This window comes from Caenorhabditis remanei, chromosome III (assembly GCF_010183535.1).
Source record: "Caenorhabditis remanei strain PX506 chromosome III, whole genome shotgun sequence".
Lineage (NCBI taxonomy): Eukaryota > Metazoa > Nematoda > Chromadorea > Rhabditida > Rhabditidae > Caenorhabditis > Caenorhabditis remanei.
Window position 1 is genome coordinate 2,295,562 of NC_071330.1, and position 24,409 is coordinate 2,319,970.

The 24,409-nt window shown below is 40.5% G+C and overlaps 6 protein-coding genes across 6 annotated transcripts; 2 read left to right on the forward strand and 4 right to left on the reverse strand.

Annotated features, from left to right (window-relative positions):
* Positions 1–1,582: 1,582 nt before the first annotated feature.
* GCK72_008604 (uncharacterized protein) lies at positions 1,583–2,424 on the forward strand (the record flags this gene model as incomplete). Its single annotated transcript, XM_003093947.2, has 4 exons — positions 1,583–1,622; positions 1,677–1,831; positions 1,886–2,178; positions 2,226–2,424. The coding sequence occupies 4 exons, from the start codon at positions 1,583–1,585 to the stop codon at positions 2,422–2,424; spliced, it is 687 nt and encodes a 228-aa protein (XP_003093995.2).
* Positions 2,425–3,093: 669 nt separating this feature from the next.
* On the reverse strand, positions 3,094–5,285 carry GCK72_008605 (uncharacterized protein; the record flags this gene model as incomplete). The annotated part of the gene is made up of 6 exons (XM_053726910.1): positions 3,094–3,268; positions 3,316–3,605; positions 4,549–4,648; positions 4,696–4,985; positions 5,031–5,197; positions 5,246–5,285. 6 exons carry the CDS (start codon positions 5,283–5,285, stop codon positions 3,094–3,096), a joined length of 1,062 nt encoding a protein of 353 aa, XP_053586487.1.
* Positions 5,286–5,861: 576 nt separating this feature from the next.
* On the reverse strand, positions 5,862–6,813 carry GCK72_008606 (uncharacterized protein; the record flags this gene model as incomplete). The annotated part of the gene is made up of 4 exons (XM_053726911.1): positions 5,862–6,180; positions 6,228–6,283; positions 6,531–6,685; positions 6,774–6,813. The coding sequence occupies 4 exons, from the start codon at positions 6,811–6,813 to the stop codon at positions 5,862–5,864; spliced, it is 570 nt and encodes a 189-aa protein (XP_053586488.1).
* On the forward strand, positions 6,749–14,025 carry GCK72_008607 (uncharacterized protein; the record flags this gene model as incomplete). Its single annotated transcript, XM_053726912.1, has 4 exons — positions 6,749–6,904; positions 7,862–8,074; positions 13,644–13,802; positions 13,858–14,025. The coding sequence occupies 4 exons, from the start codon at positions 6,749–6,751 to the stop codon at positions 14,023–14,025; spliced, it is 696 nt and encodes a 231-aa protein (XP_053586489.1).
* On the reverse strand, positions 7,858–8,711 carry GCK72_008608 (uncharacterized protein; the record flags this gene model as incomplete). The annotated part of the gene is made up of 4 exons (XM_053726913.1): positions 7,858–8,086; positions 8,140–8,441; positions 8,486–8,622; positions 8,672–8,711. The coding sequence occupies 4 exons, from the start codon at positions 8,709–8,711 to the stop codon at positions 7,858–7,860; spliced, it is 708 nt and encodes a 235-aa protein (XP_053586490.1).
* Positions 14,026–20,271: 6,246 nt separating the features above from the next.
* On the reverse strand, positions 20,272–24,123 carry GCK72_008609 (uncharacterized protein; the record flags this gene model as incomplete). Its single annotated transcript, XM_053726914.1, has 8 exons — positions 20,272–20,452; positions 20,998–21,285; positions 21,366–21,577; positions 22,167–22,356; positions 22,777–22,901; positions 22,947–23,117; positions 23,778–23,970; positions 24,032–24,123. The coding sequence occupies 8 exons, from the start codon at positions 24,121–24,123 to the stop codon at positions 20,272–20,274; spliced, it is 1,452 nt and encodes a 483-aa protein (XP_053586491.1).
* Between the last annotated feature and the right edge of the window lie 286 nt (positions 24,124–24,409).

The window sequence follows — 24,409 nt, forward strand, 5'->3', positions numbered from 1 at the left end:
AGCGCCGGAATTAAAATTTCTCCGGCCCGGCCCGGAAGTTCAGTGCTGAAAATAATTCAAAATTTTTTTGAAAAATATTTCCTAAGAACAATTTTTTATAGGTTATGAACGTTGTTGAAAAATATGCTTGAGGAAAAATATGAAAAATTTTCAGAAAATAAATTTTTGGACAAAAAATTCTAGTGAAAAAAGTTCAAAAATTAAAATCCGGGCCGACCGGGCCGGCCCGGAATTTTGCAAGTCTGTTTTAAACAGGTGAAATTTTTTTTCACATGATCAACAGAAGCTACAATCAGATTTTCTCCATATTTAGGGCTAGTCTGGCGCGCCACAGACGCGTTTTAAGTTGCACACCCTCATCTGTAGTCTTTCAAAATGTCCCAAAAACTTTTTTGAAACTTCATAAAAGTGCATTTATTATAGACACAATCTACAGTTATTCTGAACACATTTACATAAAGAGAGGCTGGCGCATCGCAGGCGCGTGTCGCAGTAGTCACTAGCCTTACACCACGTCATCACCATCTCTCAAAATAACAAAAATCTTGGTTTCCAGGTGGAAAAAATCCTAGAGAGGCTGGCGCATCGCAGGCGCTTTTCCCAGTAGTCACTACCTTAAGCCATGTCATTGCCATCCACCGAAATATCAAAAATATAGTTTCAAATAGAAAAACATGGAAATATCATAGTTTCTAAATTATCAATACAAGCTATAGCTATAAATTTTGAACATCTAGGCTTACATGTATACTATCCCGCTATTGGTGCATTTTCACAATCCCTAAGCCACGTCACCTATCTCTCAAAACGTCACATAAGAAAAATGAGTGTACATTATAATTGTGGTGTGTCCTTAGGCTCTAGACAAAAGAAAGAAAGCATAGCAACAAAATGAATGTGCAGTCATCACATGTATGTGACACGCCATTTCAAGAGAGCATTCTCTTCAGAGGACTCTCGATTCATTTTTTGAAATAAAGGGGGAAAAGTATAAGCATTCTAGAAAGGACAATAGATAGAAAATGGGACGGAAAAAGTTGTAAAACGAGGCGAAAATTGGCTCGACACGAGGTCAGACGACAAAAAGAAAGGAAGGGGCGCCCACAGAAGAAGACACGAAATACAATTAAATTTGTAATAAATTAGTCAGCCTAGCCATCGTCAAAGTCATCCGTTTCCCGCTTTCTGGGCTTTTATTTTAGTTCGTTTTTTTGCTCTTTTAGGGACGCGAGGTGATGATGGAAAATGAGCAAACTTTCGGAGCGAAAAAACTCTAACTTTTCGAGAGTTTTGAACTTTTAGACCACTATCATTCAAAAGAGCAAATTCGAAACTATCAGTGTGCAAGTTTATAGAGAATTCTGAACGCATACGAATCAATTGTAAAACGTCTTTTGGGGCGTTCTTATTTTCAAAGGACATCTAAACTGGAATAGATTTTTGTTGCTGATTCTGACGTGAACTCAATTTTACTTCTAAGAAAAAAAACGTTTCCACAATTGCAAGACCACGTGGACATATTTAAGGGACCTTTGATGATTATTACTACTTTCTGACAGCTCCCAGTTTCTCGATTTGAGCAATGAAGGTATTTTTCGTGGCCACTTTGGTATTGCTCAGTGGTGAGTTAGATTCTATGAAACGGCTGATATGAGTTCAACAATGTTGTGTTTCAGCTTCCTTCGGTAACACCGACTTCATCAAACACTGTCTAACTGAAGAAGAGTTTAATAAACCGTTGGCAAACAACATAGCAACCAAGACCGAATTACTCAACATGATTCGTGCGAAAACTGCAAAAAAGCATCAAATTGCAAACATGCATGAATGGGTGAGGTTTTTTTTTGTCCATACGTTTTTCACGTTCAATAAAATTTCAATTTAGAAATATGACATGACCCTGGAGAAGGAAGCAAGAAAGATGAAGTCTTGCGATGATTTCAAACACGGTGTCAACTATCAAGTGGATTACTACGGGAGAAAAGAAAAGGACCCAATCTGGAAAGAATTCGTGAAGAACAGTGCGAATAAGACCGCTACCTCGTATTCTGAGACGGACCATCCACTTTTGACGTCCTTCATTGAATGTCAATTGACAACTACATGTTTCATGGAAACGCTTCTTGTTGATGATGTCGCTAATTTTTCAGCAGCCGATATCACTTTGTACGGCTGGCGGTGAGTTGTCTGAAAACATCAAACTCTCTAGAACTTATAAATTTCAGTGGAACACTCTCCCTATCTGACTTCCAACACGGACCGCCCGGATCGAAGTGTACTCATGGAACAACTGGACTAGAATTGTGTATTTCCCCGCCGAGATCTGACTCAGAGACGATTGCTCCTTTGTCTGAAAATAATGGTGAAGGGGTGAACTCGATTTTTATCTATTTTTCCATTGCTTTCGTGTCTTTTTTTCTATGAATTTGAATAGAACTGGAATAAATGAGTTATTCTAGGTTTTGATGGTAGTTTTGATTTTGATGATTGTATAGGTTTCTGTATCTAGTAGTTACAACTGTATATATATCATTCAGATCGGTTTTTAATGTACTGTGAATTGTAGATCGGGTAAGGCAGAGATTGTGTGTATTCCGGTGAGTAGCTGGCTTGGAGTAGTTTCTGAACATAAGTTCCATTTCGGTAGGACTATCGGGTTCGTAAAGGAACTAGCTTTTCTCTTTCTCGGCCAGCGGCTGGATGGCCACATGGCAATGAGGTGGAGCCCGGAGCAAAAAATCCAACTTTATTAGTGTGCAAATTTATATAGAATTCTGAACGCATACGGAAAGTCAATTCAATTATAAGGCGCCTTTTGGGTTACCAAAAGTGCTCAAAATTGTTTAAAGTCTCTAAAAGATTTAGACGTTCCTCGAAATCCTAAAATTCGGTTTTGAAAATTTAGTTATCCCGAAAAACATTATAGACATCCCTCGAACACTGAAAAAAGTACAGTTTGTTTTGACACCTGGAAGTAGTGATAACCTAAAAACAAAAACCACGGAGCTTGCTTTGACATTGCTCTTAGACCCATCACCCTGAAAGTAACCCATATCTTAAAACAAACTCATTTATTCCAGTTCAAATTCAAATTCATAGAAAAAGAGACAAAAGAGCAATAAACAAATACACAAGAATAGAGTTCACCCCTTCCGATCGACCATTATTTTCAGATGAAGGGGTAATACACAGTCCTCGTTCAGTCTTTCCATGAGTACACTTCGATCCGGACTCTCCACGTTGGTAGTCAGATAGGGAGAATGTTCCGCTGAAATTGATAAGTTCTCTAGAGTTTAAAGTTTTCAGACAACTCACCGCCAGCCGTACAAAGTGATAGTGGCCATTTCCGTATTAAAAGAATTGCCAGAGCGACTAGCATTTAAGTGGCAAGTAGCTGTCAAAACACACTGAATAACAGACGTCTGGAGTGGGTGTTCTTCCTCGTGAAAATGGAACGAGGGGAATTCCGTGCTCTTCGAAAATTCCTGCCAAATTTCACGACTTTCTTTTTCGCCGTAGAAAGCCACTCGATAGTTGACACCGTGTTTGATATCATCACAAGACTTCATTTTTCTTGATTCCTTCTCCAGGGACATATCGTATTTCTGAACGAAAAATTTATTGTAATAACTTGAGAAGATCTCACCAATTCATGCATGTTTCCAATTTCCTTCATGTCTGCAACATTCGCTCGCAACGCGTTGAGAGATTCGATTTTGGGTAACGGATTGTCTGCCCAGTGCTTATTAAACTCTTCTTCTGTTAGACAGTGTTTGATGAAGTCGGTGTAACTGAAGCGAGCAGGAACACGTTGAACTCATTTCAATCATTTTATGAAGTCTAACTCACCACTGAGCAATACCAAAGTGACCGCAAGAAGTACCTTCATTGCTCAAATCGAAAAACTCAAAACTGTCAGTAATAATCAACACAACTGTCAATATATTGCATTGATTCTTATCAGATTCCTCTAAAACAAGTCCACGTGTTAAAGGAGCGGATAAGAAGTTGATTATCCAAAAATTGAATCCACGTCAAAATGAACTGAAAACCTTTTCAATCACTCTAATTTTTGGCAATGAAACTTGGCTAGACTACTGGTGCTTACCGAAGTCATCTGAATAGCACTGGAATCATGGAGACGCAGACACGATGCTTAATAACAAATAATTTCACATTTCCATATAAGTTTCGTTCATTTCAAGTCAAAATGAGTTGATTTGCTGCTAGTCTGATAGTGAGACAGAGAATCTTACATTGTTTCAAATTGTCTTATTAGTACAGTATCACGACTGGGGAACTAGTAATTGTCAAATTTGAGACCTATCAGCTACAGTACTACGCAAGATATATGGTATCCTCCTACCCTCTGATTTTAATTCAAAGTTTTCTGCAACTGCCATGTAAATCCAAACAACTCATTTATTCCACTTCAATTCAAATTCATAGAAAAAGAAACACGAAAGCAATAGACAAGTAGACAAAAATAGAGTTCATCCCTTCCGATTCTCCATTATTTTCAGCTGAAGGACCAGTCGTCTCCATTACAGATCTTGGAGGGGCAATACATAGTCCTTGTTTAGTCTTTCCATGAGTACACTTCGATCCGGGCGGTCCGTGTTGGAAGTCAGATACGGAGAGTGTTCCACTGTAATTAATAAGTTCTTTAGAGTGTAATGTTCTCAGACAACCCACCGCCAGCCGTAGAAAGTGATATGATCTGTTTCCAGATCATCAAAATTGTCAAAGCGATGAGCATCAAAGCGGCAATCAGTTGTCAAATCACATTCAATATAAGCCGTCTGGAGTGGATTCGCACCCTCAACAAAATTGCTCGGGGATTTATTCAAACTCTTCTCAAATTCCTGCCAAATTGCACGACTTTCTCTTTCGCGGTAAAATTGCACTCGATAGTTGACACCGTGCTTGAAATCGTCACAAGACTTCATTTTTCTCGCTTCCTTCTCCAGGGACATGTCGTATTTCTAAAATGAAAATCTATTGAATTGAAGACCATTTCCAGATCTTACCATTTCATGCATGTTTGCAATCTGAAATCCTTTTGCAACGTCTACTCGGTCTGTGTTCTCGGCTTCGACCTTGGTTTCACTTTTGTTATGGAGAAAAGGAGCGTATCGTTGATTGTACTCTTCTTCAATTAGACAGTGTTTGATGAAGTCGGTGTAACCGAAGCGAGCTGGAACACATGAAACTCATTTCAATCATTTTATGAAGTCTAACTCACCACTGAGCAATACCAAAGTGATTGCGATAAGTACTTTCATTTTTGAAATCGGAAAGCTGAAAACCGTTTGTAATAATCAACACAACTATCACTATATTGCATTGATCCTTATCAGATTCCTCTAAAACAATCCCACGTGTTAAAGAAATTGAGGAAAAGCTGTTTTTCAAAGTTCACGAAAAATGAACTGAAAACCTTTTCAATCTAAAACACTCTAATTTTTAGCAATGCAACTTGGCTAGACTACTGGTGCTTGCCGAAGTCTTCAGAATAGCACTGGAATCATGGAAATGCAGACACGACGCTTAATAACAAATCATTTCACATTTCCATATAACTTTCGTTCATTTCAAGTTAGAAAAGTTGATTTACTGGAAATCTGAGTCTTACAGATAATCTTACAAAGTTTTAAATTGTCTTATTAGTACAGTATCACGAGTGAAGAACTACTAATTGTGAAATTTGAGATCAACTACAGTCATCCGCAAGATCTACCGTAACCTTCCCGTTCTTATTATGAACTCAAATGCTTTTTCTGTGCAATAGAGCTTACCCCGTCCCCTTGCGGCTGTCATCAAAACCAAGCATAAATCATTCATTCCAGTTCTATTTAAATTCATAGAAAAAGAGACACGAAAGCAATAGACAAGTAGACAAGAATAGAGTTCACCCCTTCATCATTATTTTCGGACGGAGGAGCAATCGCCTCTGAGTCAGATCTGGATGGAGCAGTTGTCTCTATTTTAGATTTGGGCGGGGCAATCGTTTCTATTTTAGATGTGGGTGGAGCAGTGGTCTCTACTTTAGATTTGGGTGAAGTAGTTGTCTTTGATTCAGTTTTTGGCGGTGCAATACACAATCCTTCTTCAGTCTTTCCATGAGTACACTTCGATCCGGGCGGTCCTCGTTGGAAGTCAGATACGGAGAGTGTTCCACTGGAATTGATGAGATCTCTAGAGTTTAAAGTTTTCAGTCAACTCACCGCCATCCGTACAAAACGATAAAGGTTGCTTTATCACAGTCAGCTTTCAAATCACACTGAATAAAAGACGTCTGGAGTGGATGCTGGTGCTCAGTATACGCCCCAATGAAAGATGTAATATCCGAACCGCTCCTCACAAATGCTTCCCAAATTGCATTACTTTCTTTTCTCCCGTAGTTTAACACTCGATAGTTGACACCGTGTTTGATATCATCACAAGACTTCATCTTTCTCGCTTCCTTCTCCAGGGACATGTCGTATTTCTGCATTAAAATTTATTGTATTAACTTGAGAAGATCTCACCAATTCATGCATGTTTGCAATTTCATGACTACTTGCAATATCGGCTCGCGCAGAGTTGAGAGATGCGATCTTGGGTAACGGATGGTCTGCCCAGTGCTTATCAAACTCTTCTTCATTTAGGCAGTGTTTGATGAAGTCGGTGTAACCGACGCGGACTGAAAAGTGAACAGTATGTATTTGAACCCAAAATTTCGAGGTTTTTTTTTCATTTTTAATTCATGGCATGCCTGAATCTAAACTTACCTCCAAACAAGACCAAAGTGTCCGTGAGGATTGCCTTCATTTCGAATCAATCGGTTGATCGGCGATTCTCGAATAGTGTGAAGACGGTAATGATTGATTTGAAAGATTCCACGCGTAGATTGACAGCAAAGGTCAGAAAAAATGTCAGAACAAAAGTTCACGGTGTTGAGCTACGGTCATGAAACTACTACACGAGAAATTTTAAAAATATTGAACTTGAAACCTTTTTTCTGATGGTTTCTCAAAAAAGCAATTATTTTACAGAGGTATTTTCTGCAGATACCAATACTGTAGCTGGCCAACCTTACTATTAGAAGACAAGTTACAGTATCTAGGTCACTGTAATTTGTGCTTGTTTATTATTTTTAATTTTTTTTTTAGCGGAACAGATAATATCGATATTGAACATCTGGATGTACAGACACAAACACACATCCCCGGAACTTGTAAGAGTTTTTATGGAAGATTCGTTCACTAGATCAGCGGAGGCCTGCGAAATGGATTCTTGGAAAGTTAGGCCATCAGAAAAGCTTTCACTCTTTTCAAAATTTCCAGTGAACTAGCTTCATGATCGTAGCTCCCAAAAGTTTTAGACCAATCCGACCAATTTGAAAAAAGTCATAAGTAACACCTGTCACCTACGTGTTACAGCTACAAATGTTCAGTTTTCGGTAATTTTTCTATGATATGTGCACTGTGTGTGTCTTTGAAAGCATACTTGAAGAATTTTTCGAAAAATCTTCGAAAATTCTAGAGCAAATTTCAAAGACTTTTCGTGATATTTTTTACGATAAATTTTTCGAAGATTTCCAAAAAAACCCAGGGTTCCGGAGCCCATCTGTGTTGTCGGTCACGTTTTGCATTTCTTTTTCAATAATATCTTAATTATGAGCCATTTATCGTGAATAAGAAGCTCAACTGGCAAAACCTAATTATCCGGGGACGAACACAAATCTGCTCCGGAAACCAAAACTGTATATTCTCAAGCAAAATCATTGTTGCAGATTTTTTCCGAAGTTTCCAACCTGTCCCAGTAAGATTGAAACCAAAAACCCAATCATTTATTCCGTTTCCCTTCACATTCCTAGAAAACTAGCCATATCGACAAGTACACAAAAATCGAGTTCACTGCAACCATCGTCGCCATGTTCTTGCCTCCGATTCCTTCACCTCCCTCACCATCTTCTCCAGATTCAGAATCATTCTCTTCTTTAGCTCTTGGCGGAGCGATGCACAAGTTTTTATCAGTTACTCCATGGGGACACTGTGATCCGGCTGGTCCAAACTTGATATCATCCAGAGTGAGTGTGCCTCTGCAATAAAACAAAATGAGTTTGAGTTTGACAAAAAATATAATTGAACTCACTTATAAGCGTACAATGTAATTTCCGATCTATTGTGGGGTTTATATCGACCCATATAATAAATATTCATGGTACACGTAACAGTCAAGTTGCATTTAGCGTAAGCTGTTTGGAGAGGATGTTCCCCTTCGATTGGGTTTGCTATATCTTCCGTTATATTCAAATTTTTTTTCCTATATTCCTTCCAAACTTTATTGCTTTCTTCTCGTCCGAGTGTAAAGAGCTGATAGTCCGGGCCGTTCTTTAAGTCTGCACACGATTTTATCGTTTTCCTAGCTCTTTTTGCGAGTCCATCGTCGTACTTCTGAAAATTTATCGTTAATTGGAGAAATGATAAAGATAAACTACCATAGCATGCATATTAGCTATCTGAAAAATTCTAGCCGTATTTTGACGGGCCTCATTCCTTTTATCCACGTAGGTTTTTCTGATCATTTCTTCCTCTGTCCAACACTTATCGATAATAGTAGCGTGGATTTGGTTTGCTGGAAGTGTCATCTTACAAGGAGAGAGAAATTAGAAGGGGACACTTACCTCCAAGCAAGACCAAAGTGATCGCGATGATTGTCTTCATTTCGATTCGATCAATTTTTCAATCGAATAGAAGATTTCGGCGACTCCTGAATAGTGGGAAGACGGTAATGATTGATTTGCAAGATTCCACGCGTAGATTAACAGGAAGGGTCAGAAAAATGTCAGAACAAAAAGTTCACGGGGTTGGGGTACGGTCATGAAGCCAGTTCACAGAAAATTTTCAGAATGATAAGATTGAGTTTTTTATGATGGCCTTACTTTTTCAGCAAAGGTTTCCCTGGTCACCGGTCATTCTTCCGAGCTGACCTAGAAAACCAATTCTTCCTTCAAATGTTAGCTAGGTCATTCCCCAACAAATGTGTGTCTATACATCCAGATGTCCCATTTAGATATGATTTATTTTGGAATGAATAGGCACTAAATCAAAGTGAAGCAATGGAAAGAAATGAGATCGACGGGCACACAGACACACAAACAGACAGACAGGGAAGTGTGGAGATCGGAAGTGAAGAAGTCATGATTCTAGTGAGAATCCTGAAAACATTCGATTTCAGGAAAAGTATTTTTGAAAATGAGCAATTCTCACCATCATTTGCCTTCCCTTTGTCTCAATCGGAAGACTTAGAGATGCAATTAATCCGAGAATCGCTGCAGTTCCATAAATACCAATGGGTAGGGATAATGAGTGTTCGGAGGCAACCTGGAAACAGAAAATACAGTATGATAGATAGTTACAGTAATCATTACAGTAGTGCCTACTAGCTATGGTAAGGTAAATACAGTACCTCACTTCTAACAACAATCTGTCATCTGAGATTGGTTAGCTACAGTAACTGTTGTCAGTTTAACGCCTCTGGATAAAACTGCCAACTTTACGACTCGATAATTCCGGGTCACATTGATTTTCCCCGCAAAATCCCCCGAAATTATAAGCCGAACTCTCACACAGTTATTCCTCTTTATTTATGATCGCCTTTCCCCGATTTATTCCATCGAAATCGGTCAATTCTACCAATTTCTACTAAATTATTGCCGCGCCTCATTATTTAAACGGCGCGCGCATTTGTCTACAGTATCCCGTTCGTCGCGAGACTTAGATGTGCAGGCAACCCACATCCTTTTTAGGCCAACGCGCGTTGCCTGCCGAGTCTCCTCGCCACCGCACTTCTACTACTTTCACGCCACGTTGCGGTCCGTTGGTGACGGATTTTTCCCCTATTTTTCACTTTATTTTATTCCCCTTTATCTGTTCTCCTTCCCCTCGTTTTTCCCCTCTAAACCATCTACAAAACCTCTACAAAACTCCACAAAACTCTACGAAACTCTACGTAACAGGTTTTACCTGACAGGAAGGAGAACCGTAAGGTTTCCTCGCATCCCACAAGGGAACGAGGTTTTTCTCCTACACATTTTGCTCCGCAACTCCTGTCGATGGCCTTTTCCCTTTCTCTTGTCCCTAATTCTTCTCCTAATAAACGGGTCAATGAGAAAATGTGTACTGTTTTGTCGTCTGCATAGCTTATCCGAAGGTTCTGCGGAACCGGGTCTCATACGGCGCATACAGGGGGTCTCCCTGGGTTATGACTGTGTCCTGGTCTTCGACTGGACCTACAGGCATTGTCAACATGGTGCATCGACGGACGGTCTGTTTAAGGTAGTAGAACTTCGAGTTCTCCCCTCTACAAGTTACAATTCGAACCCAAGTCGAACCCGCTAGCCTTCCTGGCGTCTGAGCACCCCACGACCGCGAACTCGACGAAAAACGACGAAATTCTACGATTTCCACGAAAATATACTCGATCGACAACTTCTGGCAGCCCACTGAGGCGAAAATCTACAAATTATTCGCGAAAATCGCATAATCGGCGAAGAAATCTACAAAAAATCGATAAATCTGCCATAAATATCGATAATTCTACATAAATCAGCTTCAAATCGTGATAAAATAATTTACTACACACGAAAAGCTTTGATTCTTTCTTAAATTCTACATTTATAGCCAGAAAATGCCATATTCCATCGAGAAAATTCAAAAAATCGATATAAATCGTCCTCGCGGCGAAATCAGTACCAAATCCGGTCGAATTCTACAAAAAATTCTGAAAAAATCTGAAAAACAGGTGTTTTCGGGCTTCTTCGGACTTCGGTTGTCATTTTTTTCGAAAAAATTCGGTCTATTTTACCCGAAAATCGATGTTAAAACATCGAAATTATTTGAATTCAATTCAAATTATTTTCGGAGGTATACGGTCGACAATGCGCGAGTCATTGTACGCAAACACCGATTGCGTACAATGCGCACTCGGTCGCATACAGTACTCAATACGATAAGTGGGCGCCGACGCTCAAAAATGAGCGTGTGGCGCGCGAGGTGTATGCCATACACTCCGCACACACACTTGCTCACTCTAAAAAATTTCCGATTTTTTCCGAAAAAATCCGTGTTTTTATCGATTTTTCCCCTTTTCCCCCACAAAATTCGATGAAAATCGAATAAAATGTTGCATCCCATATCGAAAAGGTAAGTTTCGAATTGAAAACTACTCGAAATTCTACGCTAATCGCCTAAAATGCGTATTCTACACGAAAAAATCGACCAATCGAAGCGCAGCCCACCACATCGACGGATTTTCTACAAAAAGTCGCCAAAAAGGCGCATTCTACTGAATCCCAGTCATTCTACAGCTGGGAAGGTAAGAAATTACACAAGTAGCCCACATGGTGGCGAAATTTCGGTCAAATTCGTCGAAAATCGACGAATATTCGCGAAAAACAAGCGAGGGGTCCACAATCGGAGTGATAATTCACCCGTCTACAACAAAAAATCCACTGAACCTGCCGGTAACTCATTTATACGGAAATTTCTACAAAAACACGACTAACTCGTTGAAAAATGACCAAAATTGGCATTTTTTGGAAAATTCCATCGCAAACTGAAAAATCAGTTACGATCGGCACCCACAAGTCTCCAACAGCGAACGCGTGGCCGGAAAATTTTCCGAAAAGCTGAGGAGCACCCCACTGGGCCGAAAATGACCGAAAATTTGCCGAAAACGGCTAGAATTTTACAAATTCTGATATTTCTTGAGCTAAAAAGCCAAAAATTCGGATAATTCTTGAATAAAGAATATCTGGAATAGTAAATTATCGATTTACTAGGCGAATTGCTGCCCAAAATTTCAAGAATCATCAATTTCTCACTGAAAATTATTTTCGAAAATTTCGAAAATCAATAAAAACTCGGAAATCGATACAAATCGATACGAACTGATTTCAATTCATTCCATTATGAATATAATCGGAGCATCCCACCCCTTTAGGGGAAGTAATGCCCAAATTTCGACAAAAATCTGACAATTTTCAGTGAGAACGCGATTTCGAAAAATTTTCGAAAATCCAGAAAAATTCAAATCGATTAAAAATCGATTTGATAATGATTCTTATTCATTATCTCAATGATTCCAATCGGCGCAACCCACATTTCAAGGGGAACCTATGCCCGATTTTTGCCAGAATCCAAAATTTCCACGAGGAATTTATTTCGAAAATTTCGAATGTCTTTAAAAATAAATCTCGAATATTTTTAAGACTCAAATGAATCTGAATCACTGAAATAATGGTTTTCCCAAGCAATTCGCCATAGTTAAGCAAAAATTTGATCGATTTCATATCCGATCAGCCAGATTTCACTGAAAATTCAGTTGAAAATTTTGAAAAGATCGGTAAAAATCTTCGGCGCGAGTAATTCCGAAGATCCAAAAGCCTAGCAATCAATAAAAAAGTGAATGCTAAGGCCGGCGAAGTAAAATTCTGTAAGATTCGCAGCCCACACATCAGAAAGTCAGAAATATTTGGCTGAAAATATTCGAAAAATTCCAAAAAATCGATAAAGCTCGGTTTGAATATTTTTCTAAGCACCCCTTCAAACACCATTCATAGCCCAAAGGGCATGACAAAAAGCAGTTTTGCTAGGGGAGGTGCTGCCCAAATTTTCATTTTTTCTAAAAACTTAGAAAAAAAAATCTCCAATCTAAAAACTTTCGGTTGATTGGCTGAAAATTTGGTGGAAAATATTGGAAAAATTCCGTAAGGTCGGTAATACCCGATCAGAATATTTTCATAGCACCCCACAAACGGTAAGCATAGCTAAAAACGGCATGCCAAAAACCAGTTTTACTAGGGTAAGTGCTGCCCAAATTTTCAATTTTCTGAAAACTTAGAAAAAATTCCAATCTGAAAAAAAAAGTCAGATGAGATTTGGCTGAAAATATCGGAACAACTCCAAAGAGATGATAACATCCGACTTAAATATTTTCATAGCATCCCATAAACACTATACATAGCCGAAAAGGCATGTCAACGCCAGTTTTGCTAGGGGAGGTGCTGCCCAAAATTTCATTTTTTCTAAAAACTTAGAAAAAATTCCAATCTGAATTTTTTTGTGGAGCTTTTAATATACATCATACTTCCCCACTCAAGGAAGTATCAGAGCCTTCATATGGTTACTCGCAGCCCAATTTTATCTGAGATCAAGGAAAATTTCACTGAAATTTCTAAAAAATTTTGGAAACATACCAATTGGCAATCAGCCAAAAGTGATTCTGACTGTCTATATTGACTCAAAATTGATTCTAAACCGAATCTAAAAGAACTATTAGTTCTCCGAGTTGAAAGATACCGGATTAATTGATCAAAATTTAACAATTTCGATTAAAAAAAAACTGTCAGTCCCGATATTCCAATAAGAATTTCCGATGACATGAGACTTCTATCAGACTACAATGGCAATAGAAATCCGAAAGCTTATACATATGAAAGCACGGAAAACTACGAATCAGGCTAACACTGACCCCCTTTCATACATTCTTTCTCGCTTCTGACACTGATAATTTCTGTATTCATCTTCTTCTTGCTCTCTCGACTAAACTCGTATCTCTCTGAAAGTTCTACAACACATCTGTTTTTATTTCAGAATGTCATCCTCACATACAACGTTCGAGCACCCCGCCATTATTTGCCGAGCCAGGGAAACAGAGAGAACAGTCAGATGATGCATCCCACATCGGAGCACCGAGTCACTGAAGAGGAAAGATTAAAGAGAAGAAGAAAGAGGAAGCCCACACGAATACCAGTGAGTACAGTTAACAATTGACTAGTTAACGAAATTAACATGATGCTTCTTATAGAAAAAGACTGGAATCTCCAAGGAACCCACCCAAGAGAAGATGTCTTGTGCGCCCACCCACCGATTCCGAACGAAGTTCGTCGGCATGAAGCGTGGACGTCATCCACCACTCATAAAGCATACACATTGGCAGCCCACAATGCTGTCCAACTTGTTAATTCCTTGTTGAATCTGTTATATTGTTGACATTGTATCTCTGGCAACCCACGTTAATAAACGTTTGTGTAACTAAAACAAAGGTACACATTGCTCTTAAAAGATCTGAATACCTGCTCGCTCTGCTAGCTACTATGCTTCCACAATCTACATCTACTAAACAAATACTATTGAGAGCATCTGAAAAACGGTACTCAATACACACTCTTCTCTTTCCAGCTACCAGACCAGATGATATAGAATCTGAGTCCTCCATTGTTGAAAACTTAAGGAAGTTGACGACGATAGAGAAAGTTAAGAAGTCAGAAAGCAGATAAGATACAAGCATAAAAACGTAAATCGAGCAGCCCACTCTTTTCAGAGAGTCAGTAAAGAGCAATTTCCAAAACTACTGATTCCCACAAAAAGGGAACAATAACCTTGAAAAAGAGGAAACACCAACGTGTTAAAGAGGGTTGAACTGTATCAGAGAGGACGAAATGATAGAAGGGAAAGGTCATAAACCTTGTTAGCCTCATTGATTCATTGTAACCACTACTGTCAACTGAAAATAAAATTCTTGCCCAACATTCTACTATCACATAACGTCATCACCTAGTTTCACGAGTTTTATACTCGACTGTTATTTGATGCTGCTACTTTTCATGAACTTGCCCCTGGAATGTTGCTGAAATGACTGGAAAGAAAAAATTTTACGAGCACAAATTTCTACATATATTGGAGCAAACGCATATAACATCTACAGATAAAGGGAGGATTAAATCCACCAACTGCGACTCGGTAGAAGAGTCGGGTGACCCCAATGGACAGGGAAACCCTCAATTTAAGATCACATAATAGTGTTGAATCATACAATCCCAGTATGAAAATTAGAAAGACCGCGATACTTGACGTATTCTATCAACGAGACTAGATCCTACGACTTCCAGCATCTTGCTAAGGACCGGAGGGTATCTGTTTCCGGCCAGTTACAGATACTGAAAGAGGAGTACACCAGGCTGACCTATTATATTGGCAGTATGTCAGGCAGCCCACAACCATCTACACGTGTAATTCCTTGGCACTATTATGACACCTAAATACACCTGAATCACTGAAAATTCTAGACTTTAGTTGATTCAATCGTACTACAAAAAATAGTGCAACCCGCGAAGTAAAGAGCTGAAGGAAGTACTATCTACAATCGGAAATAATAATACTGAAAAGTTTCTACGTTTATTTAGTTTGACAATTTGATCGTTGAGAGACGTTTCGATGTGTAAACAACGTCTACAACTACAATTCATTTCAAAAAAAGAAAAAAGTGTTGAAATAAATCTCATTTTCGGCATTCTAACCCAGATGTATCAAAAATGATACAGTAGCCTCAATACAGTAGTATTTGGATGGCATCCCACAAAGATAAAACTGATTTATGTTGAACCACGTTGAAATGAACAAGCCTACATAATAAGAGACATGACTGTATATGTCCTCTGTACTCTTACACATCGTTACAAATTTCTCTTCAGAGTCTCTCCGAACGAATTAGTTTTCGACACTCCTCTGCGAGAAAATGAAGATGTGAGCGTTTTTAGCACGATCACTAGTCCTTCTTTCTGTGACTCAATATATCCAATTACGTGGCATTGTCCATGAGATATTTGATTCATCCACATCTTGGTGTAGAAAGATGTTGGAGTCTGAGAACCGGACTAAAAGAGCCGGATGACTATTCGGACCAGAAAAGCGAGTTCTCTACGATAGGAGCAAACCTCTCTTTACGACGTCAAAGAAAGGTTCAGAGGAAGTTAGCAGATTCAGCTGATGCTCATCGACTAAAAACATCAACTCGCATCCCACAGTCTCAAAGAGCTAGTGGTTATAATGTCCATCCACTAATTTCTACACTGACAACTCGGAGCGGCACAGACCTATAAGGCCCCTTCAGTCTCACCAGAGGGCTTGCTACCTAATGAATAAATTCATCCTGGTCACTGTTGGGCGTCGTATAACAGGTCTAAGGATCTAAAGGTATCCGGGAAGGTCAACATGTGGTTAGGCGAAGCGGCAGTCCTATAAGGATCACAAGGTGCTGACATAGCGCAAATGCAGGCCGTGTGATAGAAGTGAGAGGACAATGGACCTAAAAGTATTCGACCCTACACATGCATCAAAGTCTGTTCACACCGGAACCAATCGAAAACTAGTGGTACAGTTAGAGAACTGTCCATTGGCAACAGCTACCCACAACGGGTCTGTTCACGTCGAAATTATCCGGGAATTGGTGGAATAGCAAGAGAACTATCCACTGACAACAGCAACCCCCAAAAGCCTGTTCACACCGGAACCAATCGAAAACTAGTGGCATAGTTAAAGAACTGTCCATTGGCAACAGCTACCCACAACGGGTCTGTTCACGTCGAAATTATCCGGGAATCGGTGTAGTAGCAAGAGGGCTACCCACCGACAACAGCCTTTTTCAACAAAACCCTCTACGTCAACAACCAACAACACACAATTCCAGAGAGTATTCTCGATACTACTGCTTCTCCAGTTCGATTGGGCAACATCCACACCATTATACCAATCCCTCTCAATTATAACTGTACCCCCTATAACATATCCATAATACATCTATTTCCAGGGTACTGATTTTCAACGTTCGAACGAACAACAACTTCAACCATGGCCGAGAAAACTGCTGGCATCCCACAGTCGTCCAGCACCGGTAAATCCGTCGGCAGAACGGTTACTGGCCCGTTGAAACGAATCATCGACAACACCATCTACTCCGTTAGCAGGCATGCAAGCTCGACCAAAAGATTCCTTACCAATATCAAAAACTCTACAACAGCTCCCAATACGGGACAGCTCAAGAGACTCGACGAGACGCTTTCGGAGACCCGTAAGCAGATCACGAACTTGAGAGCCCTCCCAGACCAGGTCAACTCGAGTAAGGTGCACCCATTCGTTATCGATTCGATCAAGAAAGACAAACACCGAGAAGAAATGGATAAATATCTCGCCAAGTCACAGTACTTGACAGCCATTTCTGTAAGTACCAAACTGATCGAACTGATCGAAACTGAGCTGACCAAACATGGTCAACCAGCCAGCCCATTTGACGAAAGTGTCCACGATGCCAACTCGGCAGTCGAACAATTGGGTTTACTCGAGATCGACCCAGAAACGGGAGACCTGATCAAGGTGGAGCACTTCATTGACGACGTCATCCAACAGCTAATTAATGAGCTAGAGGAGACAAGTCTGCTCGCCAAGTCATTGGAGGACGCTGGTGAAAATAATGGTGGTGATGCTAAAGACCTGACGCCACTCGCAAGAACCGAGAATGAGCAACGGCATCTACCAGAAGAAGAGACGGCAACCCACTTGGAGGACTCTAACTTAGAAGATAAGCTGAAAGACTTGAAAACCGAAATGGAGAAAGTCAAGTTAGAGATCCAAGAAAAGGCTGCCGAAGAAAAAAGACTCCGAGATGAGATTCTGACGGTAGAGGCAAAGATTGCGAACAGGGGCGTCGCAACACCGATCCTGATTATCTCCATCGATGAGAAAAAACCGACAGATTCACCTCTTCGCAACGATGATCACTCGCATCCCACAATACTTGAGAAGCAGAATTCGTCAGAACATCCACATGTCTGTAATGACAGAGCTCAAACGAGCCAATCCGATGAGAAAAGCAGCTCTCGCTCAACAGAACTCGTACATCAGCACACTGAGAAATCAGAGATATCAGAGAGAAAAAAGGAGTTAGAACAAGAACAAGAAAGAAAACAGGCTCAACAGACGGGCTCTGAACTTCATAAAATCCACAAAACCTTGAATAAAGATGAACAGAAATCTCAAGGAATCCGTCAGTACGACGATGACATCATGCCATCGGAAGACGACGACGACTATGCCATGAGATCCTTGGAGCTGGACAACCGTTATTCAAAATATGACAAGAATGGCAACCCACATTTGACTCCTCCATCAAAAACTATTCCTAATCACTTGAAAAATGTCAGTTTCCACAATGTACATGGTTATCTCGTGACATTTGACGGTTCTTCAGATTTTGACATCTTCCGGAACATATTCCGTGACTATGTCATTCAGAACCCAAACATAACGAGCAGTTACAAACTCTTGTTGTTAAAACAACATCTGACAGGTCGAGCGAGCAAATGTCTCTACCGCCTTGAAGACACAGAAGAAGCTATTCGCCTCACTTTCAAAGAACTCGAGTCCAAATATGGACGAAAGTCTGACAAGATGACTCTGCACAATAAATTTGGCAGCATCCCATTCCACCATACAGATAGCGATCGTATGACGGACGATCTTCGAGCCCACCGAATGGTTCTGAGCGAAATGAAAGAAAGAGGAATGAATATTGATGACGAAACAGTCATCAAGCAATTCTGCACCAAGCTTCCAGGCGAAATGAGAAAAAGAGTGGTCGAAAAATTCATCGCCACTAATGGAAATCTGACATTTGACATGGTTCATGCCATAGTAGTTAACGGAATCGAAGAGATCCGAATCAGCGAGTCTTACTTCGAGGACAGAGGAGTGGATTACGATTCACTGCATACGCACCCCATGAACAAAACGGACAACAACGTGTTCCGCAACTACTCTCAATAACCGCCTTTCGAAGGCAGGCGCGGGAGCTAAGTAACTGTTCCGCGTGCCACCCTCTGCCTTGCCACCAGAAATTGTTTCTACTAACAATTCAATATCAACGTTCTCTCCAGAAATCATAAGCTTCTGCAATCTGTTCAATTTTTCTACTCCTAATACTCTCTACTATCTCTCTATCATATGCTTTAAGCAAGATCCAAATTGGACTTATATTATCCCTAATGGACGATCAAATAAATAAAAGAGTTATAAATATCTACTCTGAAAGAGCCAAGAGTACAGTATCCCACAATGACATGAACTGACTATGATTCCACCGTCAACTACGTCAAACGACAGTAATAATTCGTCGCAACGCGGATGTAGTTCTACAAGTCCTTATCACAGTCATGATTCGTTCTCTTGCTCCTCCCCCGGGGAGTGTTGTCAGTTTAACGCCTCTGGATAAAACTGCCAACTTTACGACTCGATAATTCCGGGTCACATTGATTTTCCCCGCAAAATCCCCCGAAATTATAAGCCGAACTCTCACACAGTTATTCCTCTTTATTTATGATCGCCTTTCCCCGATTTATTCCATCGAAATCGGTCAATTCTACCAATTTCTACTAAATTATTGCCGCGCCTCATTATTTAAACGGCGCGCGCATTTGTCTACAGTATCCCGTTCGTCGCGAGACTTAGATGTGCAGGCAACCCACATCCTTTTTAGGCCAACGCGCGTTGCCTGCCGAGTCTCCTCGCCACCGCACTTCTACTACTTTCACGCCACGTTGCGGTCCGTTGGTGACGGATTTTTCCCCTATTTTTCACTTTATTTTATTCCCCTTTATCTGTTCTCCTTCCCCTCGTTTTTCCCCTCTAAACCATCTACAAAACCTCTACAAAACTCCACAAAACTCTACGAAACTCTACGTAACAGGTTTTACCTGACAGGAAGGAGAACCGTAAGGTTTCCTCGCATCCCACAAGGGAACGAGGTTTTTCTCCTACACATTTTGCTCCGCAACTCCTGTCGATGGCCTTTTCCCTTTCTCTTGTCCCTAATTCTTCTCCTAATAAACGGGTCAATGAGAAAATGTGTACTGTTTTGTCGTCTGCATAGCTTATCCGAAGGTTCTGCGGAACCGGGTCTCATACGGCGCATACAGGGGGTCTCCCTGGGTTATGACTGTGTCCTGGTCTTCGACTGGACCTACAGGCATTGTCAACAGTAACCCACTACCTACGGTAATGTAGTTGCTAGTTACAGGTTACAGTAGGCTACCATTGCTACAGTAACCCGTCATAGAAGATTGCCTAGCTACAGTAACGGTGCCAATTAAGTAGCCATGTAGAAAAGACTAACCTGCATTCATCTCACAGTAATCGTACTACCTACAGTAACCTGGAAAGTACAGTATTCTATGAGCCTAAACTGTGATTACTTCAGTAACCTGGTCAATACCGCAATTTCAAAGTCTACAGTAGCCCGTCCACAAATTAGAGTGTTCCGAAGCCTACAGTAATCTATCGTCAAAATGTCAGTACTTTAAAATCTACTGTAACTTGTCATCAAATATCGCCAACAATCACATTCTAAGCAAGCTACAGTAACCCATTTCAATTTTGTCACACATAGTAATTACAGTACCTGTGCAATAAACGGTGTCACAATAGCTCCAATCCTTGCCATTGCCGAACAAGTACCCAATCCAACTGCCCTCAAAGTGGTCGGGTAGACTTCAGGTGTATATACATAAGCACATTGGAACGCACCGGATATGAATGCACGGGCTACGAAAATGAGCACGGTGACGGTGAATCTGAAAACAGTGAAGGGAAATGTGTAAGTGGATTAGCGTTTGAATTAGCCAAGAAAAGTCGGAACGAAAAAGTTGTTAACTAAAAACAGGAGGACTTTTAGCTCAGTACGTTCTTACAACTGCGCTCCACGGAAATTCCCTTGAAAAGTGTCTCTTTGGAGAATTGGCTGGTGCGTAACTCGCTTTAAACTCAACATTATGAGCTGAAAGATATACCAAAATGTAGATCTCGTTAAGTTTTAAAGCTCTGACTTACTCCGGGTTGGTTAGTGAGGTGTTAACGTACCGCGGGCCGAGCTTAAGAGCAAGAAACTTTTAAGGCAGCCAGACCCAATTCGTGGCAATGACCGCCCTGCCCGATACTGGTCACAAACATAAAACTCGCCGAGGTCGACATTTTGGTATATTTTTCAGCTCATAATACTGCGTTATGAGCGAATAAAGCGCCGGGGAGTTTCTTCTGAAGTCCTTTTGAATCCTGCCTTCACGGATACGCTAGACCAAGTGTGTTCCCTAGTCTGATTCCCTTCATCCTCCCCGCTCACCTATCCAAACAGAAATACAACAAGAACGTGAAGACTGCAAAGATGGCGTATTCCAACGCCATTGTCTTCTTTCTTCCGAACCATTCAATTATCAACACAGTGATAATTAACCCGGGGAATTCAGCAAGCGTAGTTGATAGTAGATCAAAGTAATCGGATCTTGTCAACGGATGACATACTTCTAGGGAAGTTCCATTCGAGTATAATCCTCCATGACATTCATCATGCGACTGGAACAGGACAGTGGTGAAGAGCACCATTCCGTAGTAGGAGAACGCCGTGATCGCCCTGGAAAATAGGAAAACTGTGTTGTGAAATAATTCGAAAATTACACTGTAAATCGCGTCCCAGAAACCCCAACCACTCACCAAATACACCACAACAGCAGAGTTGTCTTCCTCAAATCAGGCGACAACAAATTGGCAATATCTCCTCGGCTTTCTGATCCCATTTTTGTCGAGGACACCAGTCTTCCAGTTGGTAATTGTACTCGATTCATTCGTGCAGCTGCTTGGAGGGTTTCCAGTGCTCTCTCAGGATGTCCGGATGCCATGTCGAAACGGGCAGATTCGGGGAGCCACTGGAATATTGGGATTATTGGGATGTTGAGAATATGATAACATTATACTACTAGCGCTTTATTGGGACTGTCTTTAAAGATGCCTAAATTCCTTTGCATCTCTCGATCTTTCACGCTATTTTGTTCAGTTTGTGTAGGTTGTGAGAACCGTTAACTCCTAATAACTGAGAGCTCAATGTGCATGAGCGGAATGGGCAAAGAATTTTCATTTTTAGAAGTCAAATTTGGTATTTTTTGTTGTAAAACCCCTAAAAATGGTTAAATTTGTGCAAAATTTTATTTGTTGGTAAAAACTGATTCAATCCAGTTTGTTATGATGGACTTTTATGTCAAATAAGATTCCACTAGTTCTGATTCAGCTGAAAACGTTTTGAAATCAAATTACGAGAAACCTTTGGCATTCTTCCTCTCATTTAGTGTCAAAGTCAGTCAACACCTGGTTTCGAAATGTCTTTGGAACGTCCCGGATCTCATCGGCATTATGAATTAACACAATTTCCTGCAATTTGGGAAATTCAAACTGAAAACTAGTTTGACGGTGGAGCGCGATTTGAAAACTTTTCAGTGGATACTTTTCAAAAAAACTCACAAAAGACGCGACTGCAAATACGCCCAATGGCAATGAAGACAAGAACATGAGGGCTCTCCATCCAAACGTCTCCATTACGAAATACGCGAGAAGAGCCTCGAAAACTGCACCAATTGCCCAGAATGATTCGATTAAAACGACACATTTGGCACGTTGAGCAGTGGGGAGGAACTCGGCGTAGAGGGTTACGCTGGAAAAAAATGTAGTTTGTAGTTTGTGGTGGGGCCCGGAAATCAAAATTTTGGGGAAATTCTTGTTGTGTTGGGCAGGTTTTTTTCTGCTGATTTCGAAAATCTAAGTTTTATTACTCTCTGTACGAATCTGCATGAGATACAGTAGAAATACTGAGCATTTATTTTTCGAAATATTTCGAAAATCCATAATTATGGTAGTTTGCAATATTTTTGAACAAACTTTGTACCCAATCGTAGCTCATAATTTCCAGTTTTGGGAAAAATAGTCTAATTCAGGAGAACTACAGTAATCCAGGATTACTGTAGTCCACGCGTGACTTTACGGTTTTGTTGGCATGATTATGCATATTCGAAAGATCTCATTTCAAAAATTTTACTTATTCGGGTCCTGTCACGAAAATAATAATGAAACTCACGACTGAGGCACTCCTCCAATTCCGAATCCAGTCAGTCCACGGAAGAATAATAAAACATAAAAATGAGGCGACATTCCAGATAACACTCCCATGATACAAGCAACCAGTGTGGAGAATGTTAATCCCTGTAATCAGTATGTCTGTGTGTCCAAAATCCAGATGTCCCTCACCTTTCTCCTCCCGAACCGGTCACAAATCTTTCCCCAAAACGTGCTTGACAACATCATTCCACTGAAAACGCAAGTTGTCACAAGGGCTTGTTGGACAGATGAGATTCCCCATTCACAGGCTAAAGCAGGGGAAATCAGGGAGAGAAGCATCATCTCCATCGCGTCGGCCATCTGGAATACGGTAGTGGATTACTGTAACTAGCAAAGTTCTATCAATTGGTTACAGTAGTCTTGCTAGGTACGTGGTACTTTAGGCTCCTAGGTTACTACACTTTTACTGTAGTCGTTACGATTACCGTAAGACAACTACAATAAGCAAATCTTCGAAACGGAAGTTAGATTACTGTTGATTTTTTACTAGGGTACTGTAGTTACTGTAGTCGAGGGGTTCCTAGGTTGCGGTACTCGGCGTCTATAGGTAGCCAGTTTCCGATGATAGGTTACTGCGGCTACTGTAATCAGGAAAGTTCTATAGTAGTGGGTTACTGTATCCAGGGAACGGTACAACGGCTAGTAGTAAGATAAGATTTTTATAACTAGTAGGTAATACTTTATTCTTCTGGATTACTGTAGTAGGTCACATATACGGTAATCCAGAAGAATACAAAAACAATGCCCACTGCTACAGTACCACGGGTCTGAGAGTGAGTAATTAAATCGACCGCGTTCCGCTGAAGTCAGTAAACGTTTAAGCGCGAAAAATCAATATCAACTAGTTATAGTAACCCAATACATAATTCCCACCTCAGCATACAATTTCTGATTACAGTAGCCTTCTGGACTACTGTAGCTATCCCACCTTGGCTACTATACCCCCTCACCCAAACTCACCCAAGCCATCCCTGTCAAAATAGAAAGTTTCAACTGGAACCTTCCGAATCCCAATGCCTCCACAGCCTCATCCACTGTAAACGTCTTCTCCTGAGACCCATCGATTTCCCTTTGGTCAGAAGGCTCGCCCAACTCATTCCGATCGTCCAGGTTTGAGTAACGAACAGCAAAATCGTCGCCGACATGACGAATTCTGAAGGGTAAATATTTATTTTGTGATTTTTGAAAATTGTTAAATAAAAATAAATATTTACTCTTTGATCAATTGTTTGGCCGTCAAATCAACATAAGCCTCCGTGAGGTTTGATGCTTCAAGCACTTCGGTTAGGATCGCTTTGTCTCCCATTGAGAGACTCTTTTCTGGAACAAATAAAGGATAAGGGACATCCGGACATACAGACAGACACAAGAGTCATATAAAATATAAAAACTGGGAAAAATCTGCAGTTTTCAATTGAAAATTGAAAATGAGCAAGTTACTGCCGGAAGGATGTTTCGAAACTGAGACACTTTGAAACCGGGACATTTTGCAACCAAGGAAATCCCTACATACAGAAATAGTGACAGACATCATAAGGGCGTGAAAGAGTATAGGAAGGACGTTCTGAAACTTACTTAGTTAGGGACACTTC